The sequence below is a fragment of the Indicator indicator genome, chromosome 17 (assembly GCF_027791375.1).
Source record: "Indicator indicator isolate 239-I01 chromosome 17, UM_Iind_1.1, whole genome shotgun sequence".
Classification (NCBI taxonomy): Eukaryota; Metazoa; Chordata; class Aves; order Piciformes; family Indicatoridae; genus Indicator; species Indicator indicator.
Genome location: NC_072026.1, coordinates 20,729,542 through 20,747,710, shown reverse-complemented (window position 1 = coordinate 20,747,710; position 18,169 = coordinate 20,729,542). Strand labels below are relative to the sequence as shown.

The 18,169-nt window shown below is 59.4% G+C and overlaps 2 protein-coding genes across 2 annotated transcripts in view; both read left to right on the top strand.

Moving 5' to 3' along the window:
• The first annotated feature begins 1,127 nt into the window (after positions 1–1,127).
• Positions 1,128–9,478, top strand: GDPD2 (glycerophosphodiester phosphodiesterase domain containing 2). The gene is made up of 15 exons (XM_054388544.1): positions 1,128–1,241; positions 2,416–2,519; positions 2,593–2,686; positions 2,915–2,974; positions 3,166–3,264; positions 3,613–3,706; positions 4,141–4,286; positions 4,724–4,806; positions 5,279–5,429; positions 6,703–6,918; positions 7,785–7,936; positions 8,231–8,378; positions 8,584–8,666; positions 9,084–9,112; positions 9,426–9,478. Exons 1-15 carry the CDS (start codon positions 1,128–1,130, stop codon positions 9,476–9,478), a joined length of 1,626 nt encoding a protein of 541 aa, XP_054244519.1.
• Positions 9,479–10,703: 1,225 nt separating this feature from the next.
• DLG3 (discs large MAGUK scaffold protein 3) overlaps positions 10,704–18,169 on the top strand; it is a 99,471-nt gene continuing 92,005 nt past the window's right edge. The window contains exons 1-2 of the mRNA XM_054388537.1: positions 10,704–10,719; positions 12,766–12,897. Coding sequence (XP_054244512.1) covers positions 10,704–10,719; positions 12,766–12,897 — 148 coding nt within the window. The remainder of the gene's footprint in view (positions 10,720–12,765; positions 12,898–18,169) is intronic.

The window sequence follows — 18,169 nt, the reverse complement described above, 5'->3', positions numbered from 1 at the left end:
GGGAATGGCAGAGCCATTCTGGGGTGGCTAGCTGGGGCTGGGAGTGCCTGGGCTAGCTCTGCTTCCCTTCCCCAGGACCCAGGCTGGGATGGGGCACAGCCCTGTTAGGCACACCCTTGCCCCCAACACTGGAGAGGATGTGGCTGGGTCAGCTGTGGTCAGCTGGCTCCTTCTGGTCACAGAGCTGCAATCTCTGGGGCAGGACTGCTGGGGGTGGGGGTGGGGGAGTGGGTGCCTGGCTGGTTTGGGAGGTTGGGATGAGGAGGGAAAGCAGCTCTGCAGCAGGGCAAGTGGGAACAAACGTGGAGTTTCTCAAGGTGGATGAAGGAAGATCTTGCTTGGGGCTCCCTCCTTTCTCCAGCCAAGCGCCCCAAGTCTGGGGACCACAGCAAAGCCTCCTGGCCCCGGCCCCTTTCCAGTGCATGCAGAACCCAGTGGTAGTCCCATGCCATCCCCTTGGTGTCTGCAGTGGGTTCAACCCATAAGTGCCACTCGTGCCCCTGCCCCCCAGAGTGTTCGGCCCAACAACCATCCTGCAGCTGCTCAGCTGCAGCTGCTCCAGGCCCGCCAGGGACCCCTGGCTGCAGGAGCTGCCCTGCAGGGCTGATAGGGTAGTGATGCCTCGGCACACACCTGCACTTCGGGAGGGGGATGGGACCCCCTGTGCTGCTGCATGTACCCCAGCTGTGCAGCAGCAGTCCCAGGCTGCTGCAGGGAGCTGTTGGTCCCTGCAAGATGTGCCAAGGGAGCCTGGCTGCAAGGTTGCCTGGAGCTGGACAGTGATGCTGGTGGCCTCTGGAGCCAGCAGGGTGCCCCTGATTGTCAGGCAGTGCCAAACCCTGGGCTGGGGCCAGCTCTGGGCTTGCTGCAGCTCGCTGAAGAAAGGGTCCCAGGACAGCCTGCTGAACAGGTTGGGCTGCAGCCTGTGCTCCTGCTTTGCCTGGCTCTGTGCCTCGGCTGGGGACACAGCCAGCACCCACACTACGTCCCAGGGCTCCAGCAGAGCTGCTCACCAGGGCACCTGTGCCCACGGGTTAGGGGGCAGTGTGTGTTGGGAGATCTCTGTAAACGTGCTGTGTGCATCCCCCTCAGGACAGCTGACCCCTGGCCTAGGACAGCTTGGTGCCATGGCAGACCCCACTGGCTGCTGCCGCCCCTGTGCCACCTGCCTGCTCTGCTTCTACAGCTGCCAGTGGATCACTGCCAAGAAGGAGAAGAGGAAGGGCCTAAAAACCACCAAGGTAATGCCAAGGGTGATGCTAAACTGGGGCTGGCCAGCCCATGTGTGAGGCTCAGGGTAGGGATGGCTGGGATGGGGAAGGGCTCAGGTCAGCTGAAACGTTGGGCTGCTGACCCTGACACTGGTCCTGCTGCCCAGGGCTGAGTGCCAGGAGAGCTGGGATGCTACCTGTCACCCTCTCTGTCCAGGGACTGCCCTGGCTTGGAGCAATGAGAGGTTGAGCAGTTTGTGCCCCGTGGGTGAGAGGCAGGGCACAGCAGCAGGCTGGCAGAGCAGCAGGCTGGCAGAGCAGGGCTGAGCCACAGCCACCCCCTGCCCAGCTGAGTGTGCGCCTAGGGCCGGGCACTGTACTGCCCGGGGCTGAGCGTGGCAGGCAGGCCCTGGGGGCTGGGTGCCTAGCAGGGCACGTGGAAGGCATGGTGCCTGGGCTGGGTGCAGCCCCTGCCCATGGGGTTCTGGAAGGACGAGTCCTCAGCAATTTGTAAGCTGGGAGGGGCAAGGCCCTGGGATTCTCTGAGGTCTCCAGATCCCATGGGAGTGGCTGTGCTGCTGCTTGTCCTGTCTTGCCTGGAATGCATGGGCAGGTCCTGCCTGCTACATGGCCAACATAGCACCTGGCATCCCTCACCTCCCTGGCATTCCTCACCTCCCTGAGCATGCAGGGGCTGGAGACCCTGCAGCTGGAGCTGGGTTCAGTTGGGCAGGCAGGAGCAGTCTGCAGGTTCCTCACTGCAATGGCACCCCTGGCACACAGCACCCCTGGCACACAGCACCCCTCTTCCCAGCCCACAGAGCAGCCAGCTAGAGGGAGCAGCACCTGTGATGCTGTCTCTTCTCATGTCCAAAGTGCAGGCACTGAGCTGCCTCACGGAGAGGGAGCAGAGCTCCCCAGGATGTTGCACAGGAAAGGAGGCAGCCCTTGCCCAGGGGCTGTCCTCCTCAGTCTGCCATAGATGGCTTTTGGATGCCCTGCAGGAGATGCTGCTCCAGCGTCTTGGAGCATGGGTCTAGACAGAAGAGCTCTGCTGTAGGGAGCTCTGTGCCCTCTCCAGGGAGCAGCTGGGTGCCTGCACCCTGTGCCCCATGCCTGCTGTGCCCCTTGTGCAGCCTGCTGCAGGGCTGTCGGGGCTGGGTGCCCTGCAGGGCTGTGCACAGCTCTCATCTCTGGCTTTCAGTGCGACTGCAGCTGGTTCCTCTTCCTCTTTCTCGTCTTCCTCTTCACACTGGTGTGGCTCTACTTCACAGTCATCATTCTCAACGATTTCCACAACTTCAATGAGTGAGTAGGATCCCCACATGCAGCCTTGCTCCGTGTGTCACCCCTGCCTCTGTGACCGCCCCGTTTCTGGCAGGTTCATCTTCAAGCAGAGGAAGCTGTGGCTGGACTGGTCCCTGGTGCTGCTCATAGCTACAGCTGTGCTCATCACCTACTCGGCCACGCTGCTGGTGAGCCTCAGGGACCCTGCTTGTGCTGGTGGGGTTGCAGCTCTGCTGGGCACAGCCTGGCTGCCACGCTCTTCAGAGCCAGGTGGAGCCCACAGCATGTGGCCTGCTGGAGCTGTGTCAACCTGAGCATGGCCTCTGCTGGGGGAACAAACCTCCTGTGGCTGAGCCCTGTGCCCTTAGAGATGTGGGGTACAGCCCAGCTCTGACATCTCCTTGTTCTTCTTGCAGGTCCTTGCTTTGTGCTTACAGCTCTGTGGCCAGCCCTTGAAGCTACACTGGCTGCACAAGGTGAGAACCCTTGCTCAGAGCAGGGGGCACAGAGCTCAGCTGCAAACCCAGGCAGGGCTGGTGGGACTCAGGACCAGCAGAGGCTCAGGAGGAAGGGATGAGGAGGACTCTGCCTGTCCTGCCAGGGCAGAGTCCAGATGGTCTGCAGGATGCTTTGTGCTGCCTTAACTGGCTTGTACCCTGCCCTACAGACCCTACTGATCTTAACTGCCTTGGTGGTGGCTGCAGCCTTCACAGGGCTAGGAATAAAGTGGGCAGAGGAGTGGAGAAGTGCAGGTGTCTCCTTGCAGGTGAGTCACCTCGATACCAGAGACTCCCTTGCTGTATCCAGAGGCCTGCCCTGTGGGCATGAGCTGAAGGATGGTGATTGGAAGCCCCAGCATGGCTGTGTGCCATGGGGGTTAACACCCTGCCTTTGGCTTCTGCTGCCTGGCCAGGCAAGGTGCTCCTCCTGCTCTTGCAGCCCTCCCTGGAGCAGCTGCAGACAGGGTGATGAACAATGACTGGACAGAGCAGGGAGTCTGTCCTTCCCTCCCTGCCCTGCCCCCCTGCCAGCAGTGCTGGCTGCAATCTCCCTGTGGGTCTGGGGGCCAGGGGCTGGGCTGGTGCTGGCTAACACTCTGCCTTTGCCTCCCCAGGCCACAGGTCCCTTCCTGCACATTGGAGCCGTGGGGGGAATGACTCTCCTTGCATGGCCCTTGGCCAGCTACATCTACCGCAACCACAGCACAGGTAACCACCTCCCAGGGCCCCCACCTCCCACCTCAGCTGGTGCCCTGCTAACTGCTACCCAGACTAGGAGCACTGGTGGCATAGTGGTGCACAGAGAGCATGGCTGCTGTGGGAACAGGTCCCCAGGACTCAATCTGATAGTGATGCCTGCTCATTGTTGGTGCTTCTGATGCCCAGCCCTCATTGCAGCTTCAGCCCTCATTGCTTTGCAGCTGGAGGAGGGCAATGGATGGCAGACTGAGGCCTGCAGAAGTGCTGGGCTGAGGTGCAAGGACATGCAGTGTCCTTTCATAAACCTGCAGGGTGTCTGAGGCGCACAATGACTGACCTATGGCACCCATGAGTTCACGCCAGGGGAAGCAGCTTTGGCTTATTCCTAATGGCCTAATGGCAGAGCACTTCCTCTCTAGCTCAGCTCTCTGTGCCTGCTGCAGGTCTCAAGGTGTTCCTGCTGCTCGTGTACTGCGTGGTGATGATCGCACTCTACCTGGCTCCCCTGGGGATCACCTCCCCTTGCATCATGGAGGAGAGCCAGCTGCCCCCCAAGCCAGCCCTGGTTGGCCACCGAGGAGCACCCATGGTGAGTGAGCAGCACCTGCAGCACCCTGGCATGGGGGGCAGGGTGGATGGGGCAGGGCACTGGCACCAGACCCTTGCTGCTGCAGGTCTGGACAAGGTCTGGGCAGCCTGGTAGAGAGGGGTCCCCAGAGCAGCCAGGGAAGCAGAGGGCTGGAGGATGGGTGAGCACAGGGTAAGGAGTGGGTGCGGCACCTGCAGGGCAGAGCTGCTTGCTGGGTGCTGCTGGCCAAGGAGCAGGCAGCTGTCAGCAGAAAGCGTTGCTGCGTAGTGTGGGCTGGGCAGCAGGGACTGGGCAGGCTCTGGCTGCCTGCACTCAGCCCTCTTCCTGCCCTACCAGGGTCACCAAGTATGGCTGCCCCAGAGCTGTGGTTGCAGCCAGGCAGGGCAAGTGCCCGCTCCCTGCCCATGCCCTCACCACTGGCACCATTGCTTTTGCAGCTGGCCCCTGAGAACACCCTCATGGCCCTGCAGAAGGCTGTGGACTGTGATGTGCAAGTCTTTGAGACAGACGTCATGGTGAGGTAAAGAGGCAGCAGGGGCTGGCAGGGAGGAAGAGGTTTTTGTATCCTGGGGGGGCACCTTCCATGTGGGGCGTTCTGGAACACACCTGCAGCACTGATCTGGCCTGCAGCTGGAGGCAGGACTGTCTCCAGCTTGGTGTACCAGGGACCTGGGAGAGGTGCTGGGTTCCTATCCTCCCCAGGCAGGCTGCCTTCCACCATCATGGGGTAGGACTGCTGGGAACACAGACCCTGGCTCTAGGTTATGCCATGCGGTGCTGCTGTGGGGACAGCTGCTGCAGTCAGCAGGGAACTGCTTGGCTCCTGGTTTGGTCTCTAGGTGGTCTGTGCACTCTGGACACTCTCCTTGTTGTGCAGAGGACCACAAGTAGGCACAAGGGTGAGGAGTACCCTAGCAGGGTGGCTGGGAGAGGGCAGGGAAATGAGACAAGCAGCTTGCAACAAAGAGCTTTTCTCTCTGCTCCTTTGCCAGTGCTGATGGGGTCCCATTCCTCATGCATGATGAGAAACTCATCAGGACCACCAATGTGGAGGCTGTGTTCCCTGAGAGGGCTGCCCTGAACAGCACTGCCTTCAACTGGACAGACCTCCAGCAGCTGGATGCTGGCAGCTGGTTCCTGGAGGTCAGAATGGCCCTGGGGTGGCTGCTTAGGGATGGGTGTGTTTGTGGATAGAACATGAGCTCTGCCCTGGGGAAGCTTCCCTCTGAAGCCCTGGTCCTGGCAGACACCTGGACAGGGTGCAAGAGCACTTCTGCACCTGCACAAGTCCATGGGGTGAGGTTACATCTCAGGCTGGGCTTTGCTCTTCCTCCTCAGCTGAGTCATGCAGAAGGCTGCTTTGAGGGGAGATGTCTCACCCATGTGCTCTGAGCTGCACTGCCTGCCTAGGCTTGGAGGCAGCTGTGGCAGGGCTCTTCCCAGAAGCTGACTAACACTGCTGAGCTGCTCTTAATTCCCTACAGCTGCTGGGGCTGCCCGAACTGTGCTGTTAGTGGCGAGAAAGGTAGAGATGCCCCATGGATCTGCAGGGGAGGGGGTCCTGTGCCTGTCTGTGCTGGAGAGGCTGGCATAAGAAGATCCAAAGACTGGCACCACTTCAGCACAGGGAAGCTCAGGGGTGGCTATGATGGCACCAGTGGAAGCTCAGGTGCGGCTGTGATGGCACCAGTGGAAGCTCAGGGGGTGGCTATGATGGCACCAGTGGAAGCTCAGGGACTGCTATGATGGCATCAGTGGAAGCTCAGGGGTGGCTGTGATGGCACCAGTGGAAGCTCAGGGTTGCCTATAATGGCACCAGTGGAAGCTCAGGGTTGCCTATAATGGCATCAGTGGAAGCTCAGGGGTGGCTGTGATGGCACCAGTGGAAGCTCAGGGTTGCCTATAATGGCACCAGTGGAAGCTCAGGGTTGCCTATAATGGCATCAGTGGAAGCTCAGGGTTGCCTATATGGCACAGTGGAAGCTCAGGGTGGCTGTGATGGCACCAGTGGAAGCTCAGGGTTGCCTATAATGGCATCAGTGGAAGCTCAGGGTTGCCTATAATGGCATCAGTGGAAGCTCAGGGGTGGCTGTGATGGCACCAGTGGAAGCTCAGGGTTGCCTATAATGGCATCAGTGGAAGCTCAGGGTTGCCTATAATGGCACCAGTGGAAGCTCAGGGGTGGCTGTGATGGCACCAGTGGAAGCTCAGGGTTGCCTATAATGGCATCAGTGGAAGCTCAGGGTTGCCTATAATGGCACCAGTGGAAGCTCAGGGGTGGCTATGGTGGCACTGGTGGAAGCTCAGGGGCAGCTATGATGGCACCAGTGGAAGCTCAGGGGGTTGCCTATGATGGCACCAGGTGAGGAGGTGGCAGCTGTGGGGGCTGCCCTGGTGACCCCTCTTCCCCTGGCAGCGGAGGCCATTCCCCACCGTGCAGAGTCTGTCTGCCGGTGATCGCCAGGAGGTGGCCAGGCAGCGGATCCCATCCCTGCAGCAGGCCCTGGAGGCAGCCAAGCAGAGCAACATTTCCATCATGTTTGACCTCCGGCCTGAGAACCACAGCGACTACCAGAGCTTCATCAATGCCACCCTGGCAGCCATCCTGCAGTCAGGCATCCCACTGCAGCAGGTGAGTTGGGCGCTGCCCTGCCACTGGGGCCCTGCTGGCACAGCCCTGCCCTGGGTGGGGGGTTGTGCCCCATCGACCCCACTGAGCCTCTTTGCCTCTCACACACCACGTGCCCATAAGTGCTCCCTGCTGGGGAGCCCTGTCCAGGTGTAGGGCTCTCTAGCTGGGAGAAGTTACAAATAATTAGGGGTCTACAGCTTCAGACCCGTCCAAATGCTTTGGCCAGCCGGTTGTGTAAACACTGACTCAGCCTAGGGAGGGACCAGCAGTGCTAGGAAGAGCAGGAAAAAAGTGCTTCCACCTCTCCACCATTCGCCACACCTCTCCCTGCAGCTCTTGCACTGCAGCCTCCTATGTTGCCTCTGCACCTCTCCAGCCTCTGCACCTCTCCAGCCTCTGCACCTCTCCAGCCTCTGCAGCACAGGACATGTGCTGCCCCAAGGGCATCAATCAACGCCCACAGTGTTCCCCCTCCCTGGCCTTTAGAGAGGGTAGAGCAGGAGGGGACACAGCACAGCCTTGGTCTCTAGTGCTGACCCAAGGTGCACTCTCGCTGCAGCTGGGGCCAGAAGGATGCATGACTTAATCCATTCAGCAACCCAGAAAGGACATAAAGGCTCCAGCCTTCTCATGCTGGAACGGCTTGCTCCCCTCACTGGAGTCTCTTGTGCTTATTTCTTGGCTGGGACAAGCTCTTAGGAAACTGTCCTGGATGAGATCCTCATGGAAGAGCTGAGCATGGAGAGGAGCTCAGGAACCAGCTGCCTGAGAAGGTCTCATGTGTCTGGAGCTGCAAGGAAGTGCCAGAAGAGAGCAAGCTCTCTGGGGTACCTCTTCTCTACATGTGGTTTCTGGCTCCTGCCCAGGTCCTCTGGCTGCCCGATGGGTTCAGGGAGCAGGTCAGACAGCAAGCCCCGGGGCTTCAGCAAGTCTATGGCCGGAAGAGACTCCAGAATGAGGAGGAGCCACTGCTGCACATCAATCTGCCCTACCAGGACATGAGCTCTGAGGAGATCAGGTGAGAGCCCTGTGCCAAGGAGCCTGACAGCTGTGGGGCCTGGGCACTGTCCTAGCTCTGGTGAGGGCCAGCTGAGGCTGAGTGCTGGAGCACTGGTGGGCAGGGCAGGGTGTGTGCTGCATCCTCAGGAAAGGGGATGGAGCTGGCTACAGTCTTCTGCCTTGCCAGCAAGGTTTCCCTGGGCCTGACTCTCCAGACAGCAGCTCCATGTGGCTGCAAATGCTGGATCACATCCTAGATGCAGGCCTGTGTGGCCATGCTGCCTGCATCCCTGAGTTCACTGTCCCCATGCAGGCAGTACCGCCGGGACAACATCTCTGTCAACCTGTATGTAGTGAACCAGCCCTGGCTCTTCTCTGTGCTGTGGTGCTCTGGGGTGAGCTCTGTCACCACCAATGCCTGCCAGGTGCTGAAGGAGATGGAACGCCCCATCTGGCTGCTGGTAGGTGCCCCTTCCACCCTGCACCCTGTCCCACAGCACTTGTGAGGCCTTTTCTGCACAGCCCTAGGCAGACAGCTGCCTGGAGGGTGTCTTTAGCTGGATGGTGGGCTGGCATGGGAAGGTGTGACCCTGCAGAAAGGAGAGCTGGCACAGCAGGCTGGGCTGTGCCTGGCTGGTGTTGATAGCTTCTGTTGTTTTCCTGCAGCCCAGCAGCACGTACCTCATGATCTGGATTGTCACAGACTGTGTTTCTTTCCTTGCCATCCTCTGGGCCTTCCTCTTGCTGAAGTATGTTTAATGCCCTCCCTGCTCCTGGGGCAGGTCATCTGGGGGAGGCTGTGGTGTGCCCTGGGTGGGTGGTGCATGCCCAAACTCAGTCCTATCTGCTGCCACTCCTGTCTGGACTCAGAGCATTGGGGGTCTTCTCCTGATGGCTGAATGAGACAGCAGTGTGTGGAAGCAGCTTTTACCAGCAGGCTGCAGACAAAACCAGACCCCCCCTCAGGACGCTGGGTGCGTTAGTTCATTGGCTCGCTCTGCACCTCAGGGCTTGCTGGGCTGAGCCTGGGGTGGCCTTGGCCTTGCTCCTTTACCCATCTGCAGGCACCAACAGTAGATCCCTGTGTCCTGTGGTCTCCATCTGGGAGCTTGAGGGGGGGGGGGGCAGGCTTAACATGCTAACGTTGATCCTCTTCCATCTCCTAGGAAGTGCTCCCAGAGAAGACAGCCAGCAGGTAAGTGTGCATGGATGGGAGCTCCTCTCCCTCGGAGCCAGGTTGTGCCTGTGGGACTCTCCCTGGCAGGCAGGCAGGCAGGCAGGCGGGCAGCTCTCTGCAGTCCAACATGACAGAGTGATTTGGGATGACCCGGTGAGGGAATCTCAGCCCAGGGAGTTCTTGCCCTGCCCTTAGCAGGCAGCCCTGTGGGGCAGCGCTGGGGAATGCCACATTCCTCCAGTCTCCTCATACCTGCTTTTGAGGCTTCTCTGCCTGTCACTGCAGGGTGCCAGCTGCCTGCAGTGGCTGTTTTCTCTTTCTGTGCCCCCAGAGTCTGAGACGGATGTGCTGCTCACAAAGATCAACAGCCTGATGCAAGAGTGACCCCCCCCAGCCTGCACCAGCCATGGGGAGGGGCAGCCAGAGCCCTGTGCAGCTCAAATGGGGAGCAGTCCTCAGGCCAGCTTTGAGGCTCCTTTTCTTAGCAGACTCCTTCCCGAGCCTCCTGTCCTCCACAGCCTTCCTGGCTCCTCGCATGGTGCACAGCTGCCCTCAGCTGCAAAGACCTGGAACTGGGCTCCCATTTCCCACTAGCAGCGAGGAACTGGAGCCTTTGCAGGAGGCTCCTGCAGCTGGCTTGTCCCTGGCAGCTTCTGAGTAGCAGTGCTGGGGCCAAGATCTCTGTGCTAGGGTTTGTAGTCTTGCGGGGATTCAGGTCAGCGCTTGGTCCAGGAGAAGGGCAGCCTCTGCCTGCCAGCAGCTCTGCAGCTGGTGATGGGAAATGCTGTGCCCAGCACTGTTGCCTGGGGGCTGCCCTGCCCATGGCCTGAGCAACGGGAAGGGGGTGTGGGGGTGGCTTTGCACGAGATGGAGGGAAGCTGAGCTCCCCTCACCCCCATGCTGGGCAGAAGTCATACCCCTGCTGGCTTCGTGGTTGGAGGCTGGGGTGCTGGCCCCCCTGCAGCAGTGGGTGCCTGTTGCTCTGGGAGGAGAGGAAGTCTGGGGTGGGGGCGTCTGGGGTGGCAGGACCCGCGGTCACAGTCCTGCCGCTACGAGGCTGCGGAGGTGAGGCGGAGGGCAGCGGGGGGCACTCGGCGTCGGGCACTTTGGAGCGGGGTCTTGAACTCGGGATGGGGTCAGCTGTTCCTGTCCCCACCTGTCTGTGTCAATAAACCAGCGGAGCGCGGGCAGACTCCGGCGGGGTACCGCTGCGTCCTCCCACCGGGCCCGGGGCGGGCGGCGATCCGTGGTGCGTCCGTGCCATCTAGTGACAGCGCGGGGAAGCGGTGCCGGGGGCCGAGCGGCTCCACCGGACCAGGCCCTCCGCAGCGGGGAAGGAGAAACCGAGAGGAAGAGGGGGAGGGAGGGAGAGAGGGAGGCGAGGCCGAGCCGGGCGTGCCCGCCTGGGTGCCCGGAGCGGGATGTGCAGGCCGAGCCGCCGCGCCCCGGGGCAGAGCGGCGGGAGCGGTCGGCTGCCCTCGCCGTGCCGAGGCGGTGCCGGCGGGCAGGGGGGCGGCTCCTCGGCCGGTTCCTGCGGGGCGGGGCGGGCGGTGGCTCGGCCGCTCGGGGGCTGGTACCGATCGGAGCGGCCGCCGGCCACGGCGGAGCGATGATCCGCCGGCAAGGTAAGAAGCGCCCTGCCCTGCCCCCGGCACCGGGCACCGCGGCCCGCCGCGCTCAACAAGTGTCTGCCCTGCCGGTACCGGCACCGGGACTGGCCCTGGTGTCCCGCCCTCCCTCTCTGTCTCCCTGCTCGCCACGGGCAGGGCGGCCCTGCCCAGTGCACCCTCGGGGCTGAGACTCGAGGACCGGGTACCCTACTTCCCGCCCTCCCCGGGGTGCGCGACACGTCCTGCCGCCCTGGTTCGGAGCGGGGGCCGTGGAACGCTGTGGTGGCAGCATCCATGGGTGCTGGGGGGAGGGCGGGTGTGGGGGGTAGGTCCTGCGAGGAAGGGTCTCCTGCAAGCGGGATTTGCTCCTTGAGGCACGGTGCGATGTGCCCCGGACACCACGGGCTTTGTCTTGGGGACTGCAGGAAGGCTCCTCCGGTCTTTGCCCTGTGCTGTGGACACAGCACTTCCCTGGGCTCCTTGGTCCAGGGCCAGCGCTCCCCGGCTCCCACTGGCTGTCATCTGGTGCTGGTGGCCAGCAGCATAGAGGTCCCTGCAGAGTCCCTGACCTTTCTATGCAACCTGGCCTGGGGTAGGATGTTCACACCGGGTTCACACTCTCTGTTCACCTGGTGGAGTGGCCCCAGTTCTCCACCTGCTTCTTCAGCTTCTGCTAAGGTCAGGAATGAGCAGGTGAAGATGACTCAAGTGCCTGTGCAGGATGCTGGCCACTGTCTGGAGCCACTGTCTGATCTTGCAGAAAAGGAAGCTGTTAGTGCTAGCAGAGGGCTGGGGTACCCATAAAGGCAAACAAATCCAAAGCCAGAGGAAGTCCCTGCTTTTCCTGCAGCTAGCAGCTCTGAGTAGGAGCTATTCACACTTCCCCAGGCTGCTTTCTCCATTCCAGGATGAGTCACTGTGGGCCGGTAACATAGGCAGGAGCCCCTTCCCCTCTGGGCTGAGGAGGAGCCATGAGGGCAGCCAGCCAAGCAGGCTGGGACAGCAGGTGGCATACACCCTGGCAGACACAGGCCCCCTTGTTCAGTGACCTGAATTCCTTGCTGAGAGCCCTAGGATGAGCAAGGTCATGCTTTCTGCATGAGTTCCTGGGTTAAAAGATGAGTCCCCAACAGTGGCGGGATGGCTCCCCTGCCTCCTCACACAGACACTCTTTGTCTGCAGGCTTCCAGGGTGACAAAGGGAAATATTCACTGATGGGCTTGGGATGGGCTCAAGGTCCACAGGAGCTCTCCACCCACATTAGGGATGGATCACATCTGGGGCTGGAGCTGCACTGGTAGCTTTGGGCATCTGCCCAGTGAGGCACAGAGGTGTCCTGGCACAGATAGATCACAGCTCCACTGTTTTAGGTCCAAGCTTGACTCACAGTTATGGTGAGACCAGTCTTTAACCAAAGCATTGATTGCTTCATGGCAGCCTCCAGCTCCTCTCCTGGCCAGCATCCCCCCCTTGCTGACCCCATGTTCCTTTCTCACCATGTGCCCTGCTGACCCAGGGCTGCTTGCTCCATGGAGCAGTCCTTATGCCTCACCCTGTAGAAGCCGAAGCTTTGCCGCACATGCAGCTGAGCTGCTTGCAATATTTTGTAGGAGTGATGCCACGCTCAGCTTTGCTGCAGCCATCTGGCCCCACATGACTGCAGCTCCTGCTGGAGCACTTGTAGCCCTCTGCAGCCAGAATGTGTCCAGCTCCCGAATGGCTTCTCTGCCAGGGAAGTGGCAGAAGTGCTCAGGCTGCCCAGTGCCTTGGAGTTTGGACATGTGCAAGCCTGGGTTTAGGCCCTGACTGAGGCTGAGAAGGGCCAACAGGCAGAACCACCTTCCCTCCAGCCCCTACCCAGCTGTCCACCATGGCCTCTCTGCACCTCACACAGGGTTAGCTCCTCCAGGTAAGGAGGATGCTTGTGTGGCTGGAAGGCAACTCAAGGCATTATCCAGGTGAGCCCTTGGCACCACTCCAAGGCTGCAGTCAAGCCTTTGCTGCTGGTGTCTGTCCATGCTTCAGTGCTAATGCCTTGTTCCCCCTGTGTGCCCTCTGCAGACACGGAGCGGGCAGTGGAAATTCTGTCCAGGTACCAAAGCACCCTGCAGGCCCCAGAGGAGCAGGAGCTGAAGGCATCCATTGGGAAAGTCTCGCACATCTTCCGCAGTGACCTCTTCCAGGCTCTGCTGGGTAAGCCCTGCGTCCTGGCCCCTGGGCTTTCCTGGGGGCCTGATCCTGCACAGGCACCTGGCACTGTGCAGGCTGGGTGCATGCTGTGCAAGTACAGGGCTGGCAGTCATTCCAGGAAGCCGGGCTGCGGTGGGGCTGCGGTCACTGAGTGTGGGCAACGTGAACAGGGTTCCCCAGCCAGGTGGTTGCAGATAATGAGTAAAGCCTTCTTCAGCACATCATGCCAGATCTACTCAGCATCTGCTGAAGACTGCTGCTGGGTGTGGCAGACCTACCCAGCACCCACTAAAGGCTGCTGCAGTGCCATGAGCACCCTCTGCACCCTGCAGTGTGCTGTGTCTGCAGCCACTGCTGGCTCTCCAGCTCTGCTCCTCTGTGAAGCACAAGAAGGAGCATCCTCCAGCTGCAACTGGGTAGGATTAGACTGGACAGGAGGAAACATTTTTTCACAGCAAGAGTGGTCAGGCACTGGCACAGGCTGCCCAGGGAGGTAGTGGAGTCACCAATCCTGGATGTGTTTAAAGGTGGTTTGGATGTGGTGCTTGGGGATATGGTTTAGGGATGAACCTTGTAGAGCAGGGTCAGAGAGTGGAGTTGGTGATCCTGAGGGTCTTTTACAATCTGAATGACTCTGTGATTGTGTGACACCCCACCACAGGGCCTTGCTCCTTCCTGTGCCACTCAACCTCATCACAACTGTCCATTCCTGCTGCACACCCAAAAGGAAACTTATTTTTTCTCTCTTTGAGAGTGAATCCAGGTGTACCAAGCTCCTTTTGGAGTGTCCTGGCCTCTCTCACTTTTAGAGCCACAGGCACTTGCAAGGAGCACAGGGACTCTGTGTTACACAAGGAGCAGACTTGGCAGCGAGGCTCATTGTGGGGCTGGGCACCAGGAAAGGCCATTTTGAGTGCAGCATAAATTTCCCTGTGTGGATGTAGACAAACACAGCTGGAGTCTCACTGGACTACATAGCTTCTCCCTGCAAGATTCCCAGCTGTCTTGCTGAACAAGGTCACTTGAAAAAGGCACTTTCTTTGCAAAGGATTTTATTTAGAAACAGCAAAATTCAATGGTTTTGACTCTGAAGTTGCTCAGTTCTATTCCTTGCCAGAGCAGAGGAGGTCCTGGCTATACAGGCTCACCTGGGGCACTCATTTTGGAGGTAACCCCAGAGAACCATTTGCAGAAGCTGCTGTGTGTGGAGGGGGCCAGAAGTTTCTCCTTTGCTCTTCTCCTGAAGTCCTACTTGCTGTGGCAGCCCTGTGATTTCTGCTCCCAGGTCTCTCATGTTCCCCTGGTGGGAAGGAAGGGAAAGCACTCCAGAATCTCTGCACCTCAGGGAAGGCCCCAGGTGCAGAGGTTCATGTGTGGTCTGTGCCTCGTTCTCAGTGCTTTCTGACCCAAGGCTGTCTCAGCCTGGTGCTCACTCTCCTCTCCTGGCTCTCACCTTTTCTTCGCACCTCTGCAGCCAGAGGCTCATTTCTGTGCCTGCAGAGCCCCAGGTTGCCAGCAAGCTGCTCTGTGCTCCAAGTTATCCCCTGAAAATGGCACACAGTGTGCCCTGTGCTGCTTTATTCTCCTTTTCTTGTTCTTGCCATTGGAGCACCACCTGGAGGCTTCCAGCCCCAGTGTGCCCTATGCAGGGCTTGTGCTGGGGTGTCTGTGCCACCCATGTCACCCGCAGTAGTGGCACATGGCAGGGGAGGGCCTTCACATGGCTGGAGCCGTTCTTGCCCTTTGATTTACCACTCGCTCTGGAAGCAGGCCCCAGCCCATGGCTAGCCCCGCACGGGAGGCAGTGCTCCCGCAGCAGGGCTGCAATTGCCTTGGCAAACCTGACATAACACCCTTGGAAGCTTTTGTGTGTCCCCCAGCCCTCACCAGGGCTGTGTGAAGGCAGCAGAGCAGCTCCCAGCTGTGCAGCAGTGCTGTGGGGGGAGCCTGGTGCCATGCAGGCTGAGCTGGCTGTGGCGTGCCCAGCACAGGCTTCCCAGCACCCTGCTCTGATGGTCTGCCTTGGTGTCCTGTCAGCGCTGCACCAGGGAGTGTCACTTGATTGCTGGCGACTTTTTCAACTGGTTTAACAGGATCTGATCTCCCCGAGCCCAAGCAAGCCTGCCCTAGATGTGCTTACCCACGCAGGAATTTGCACTAATTACTTCCGCCCCCCCAGAGCCTGGGTTTGTGAATTCCTCTGTCCACCCTGGTGCTGCCTGCTAGCTCTGCCTGCACACAGCTGGCACACACTGGGCTATCTTCAGGTCACAAATCACAGATTGCATTGGGCTGGAAGGGACCCTCAAAGCTCATCTTGTCCAACGCCCCTGCAGTCAGCAGGGACAGCTCCAACTGGAGCAGGCTGCCCAGGGACACATCGACCCCACAGCACAGATCCACTGGAGCTCAGTTCTCAGGGGTGGTGGAGCTCTTTTGTTTGATTGGCTTTTCACCTCTCGTTTTCCCAGTGTCTCTGTCTGAGGTATGCAGGGAGACAGGGAGCTGGTTCAGAGGTTATGCAAGGGAAGAGGATTTGCAGGAGAGCCAGGGGTGTACCTCCCACCCAGCACAGAGGCTTCTGTCTCGCTGCCTGCTCTGGCCCTGTAGAGATGCCTCCTTTTGCAGCCCTTCAGCACTGGTGTCCTGCTTTCTTCCAGCCCCTGGGGAGCATGAATGCCCCAGCTCCAGGTGAAAATGGTTGCACACATTGTAGTGTCTGGAAATCTGGAGTCACTCTTCCTTGTTATATCTTGAGTGGATTGAATCAGATATTCAAGGAATCAGAGTGGTCTGGGTTGGAAGGGGCCTCCAAGGGTCATCTAGTCCAATCCATTGGCATCCAGCAGAAACTGGGCTGTAGGACAGCACACAGCAGCAGGTTTGGCTACCACAATGTCCTCTCTTACTGAGGCCTTTCACATCATGCTACTCCTCAAAGTGTGCAGGTCAGGCAGACTTGTGTGCAACTTGTGATGCCCCCAGGGCATGAAGGAAACCAACATCTGTTTAAATTTTCTCTAATGCCACAGGCCTGTGTGTCCTCAAAATCTACTCTTGGCACAGCCACAGGCAGCCCTTTGCTGCCTGAACTCAATCACAGAGTCACCTGGCTGGAGAAGCTCTGGAGATTATTGAGTCTCGCCATAACCTGACATCTCCCCGCACACATCTGTTAGGCCATGGCCCTAAACACCTCATCTTTTGAACACCTCCAGGGATGGGGACTCCACCACCTGCCTGGGCAGCCTCTTCCAGTGCCCAATGACCCTCGCTGTGAAGGCATTTTTCCTATTATCCAATCTCCATCTTCCACTCCTGAACCTCCTCTACCCCTGGTGCCAGCAACGATTCCCTCTCCTGGTGAGCCTCTAAAATGGGCTGAGGGTTTCAGAGGTGCCAAGCTGCTGCCTGCTCTGCAGGCTCCTCGCCAGCTGGGCTGCCCAGGGCTTTGTTCCTGCAGCAGATGGGTGACAAACAGAGACACTGTCAGGGTGGGGCTGTTTCAGTCCTGTTTGGATTTTGGGGGAGTTTTGCACACTCCAAATGTAGTGCAGGCAGGCAGGAGCCTCCTTGGCCCGTTCTGCAGTGACTATTTTTATAACCAGAGGCAGGGATGTTTTTGCAGGCAGACAAAGTCCTGTTTGTCTGGTGGTGGTGGCTGCCGCTGTGACCTCATGGCTGATGCAGGAGGCCTCTGGGAGCTGCCAGCAGCGTGCTGGGCACTGGGGTGCTGCAGAGGGGATGCTCTGGGTGTGGTGGGCAGGTGTGGAGACTCCCACTCCTCCCAGCATTTCTGGCTGCCCCATTTCTCCCATGGCACAGGAGAGAGCCTGGCAATGATGCAGTGTGAAACAGCAGTTCCAAAAGTGGCATGGATGCCAAGCAGTGGCACTGTGCTCTCTGGGCTTGGGTGGCCACTCGGCCTGGCTGGGCTCCCCATGGGCACAAAGCTGTCCTGCCAGCAGCCGAGCTTCAGAGAAGGTTTCCCCCTGCAGCTGGGAGGCCACCAGCAGCCCCTAGGAGCTGGGTGATGAGGGTGGATGCTTTTCCCCTTCCCATCTGCAACATGCATGTGCTGCTATGGTGCATGGGCACGTGGTTAAGCACAGGGAGAAGATGGGGACCTGTGTTTGGGGTGCGCTCTTGCTTTGTGAAAGCCTGCCAGGGAAACAGGCTCAGGCAGTGCTCAGCCTGCCCCTGCTGAAACTGCTGGCACTGCCCAGCACTCCTCAGATTTCCTTTGGAAAGCTTTGCAAAGTGGGCATTTGATACCCAGCAAGCCTGGATGTGGCACAGTTTGAGGTGAAGGACTGCTGTAGCTGCCAGGGAGTACTGGAGGAGCAGCCACAGCCCCCTCAAGCCAAGAGCCACCACTTGCTCCTGGGCTTGATTGCAGCAGAGGGGCTCTGCAGGCTGCTCTGCAAGCAGAGGCAGCCAGAGAAAATGAGCTCAGGTTCCTGCTGCAGCTGTCCCCGCTTTGAACGCTTATTTATGCTGCTGTGACTTCTGTGCCCTGCCAGCCCCACCAGGCTTCCTGTGCCCCAGGTGCTTTTAAGCCCTTTTAAGCCTTTTGCAAGGCATTCACCACTCTCTCGGGTGGCCTTGTGGAGCTTTACCTTTAACCTGGCAGCATTTCCCAGCCCGTCTGCTCTTCTCCTTTGGACGCAGCCTCAGCTTTTTGGCTGAATGTCTTCTCTCTTTTAATAGCCTCCCTTTCCCTCTGGTCCAGCCTTGCTTTCCTCCCTCTTGCCTTTACAGTCTCCTCTGGCCAGGCACTGCTTGTTTGCTCTGATGTCCCAGCTGAGCTTCTCTGAACAGGCTCAGTGCCCCCCACAGCTCTTTTACCTTTATTGTTACCCCTTTCAGTTTCTTGGTAAAAAAGCTTCTCCCTTTTGATGTGGTGCCCTTGCTGAAATGAAACACTCCTGCAGTGGGCACACTGGCTTTTGTTGCTCCTGTGGAGGTGCTGGATCTGGAGGTCGCCGTCTGACCTGGCTCTGGAGATGAACTGGGGACTGCTGGGGGCCAGCAGTTGCCTGGGTGCCCAGTACCTGGGACTTTGTTAGGGAGGAGCAAAGCCCTTTGCAGCCCTGCTGCTCCCTGCAATCCTCCATGTGTGACAAGGAGAGGGCAAAATGCCCCTGGCAGGGGCAGGAGAGAGTCTGGACTCCCACAGCCCCTCTGTGGGCAGTAGATGCTGTCAGGTCCCACTGTCACCCCACTGCTCTCTGGAGCAGAGGATACCTGACATCTGCCTGTGGCAGTGCACAGG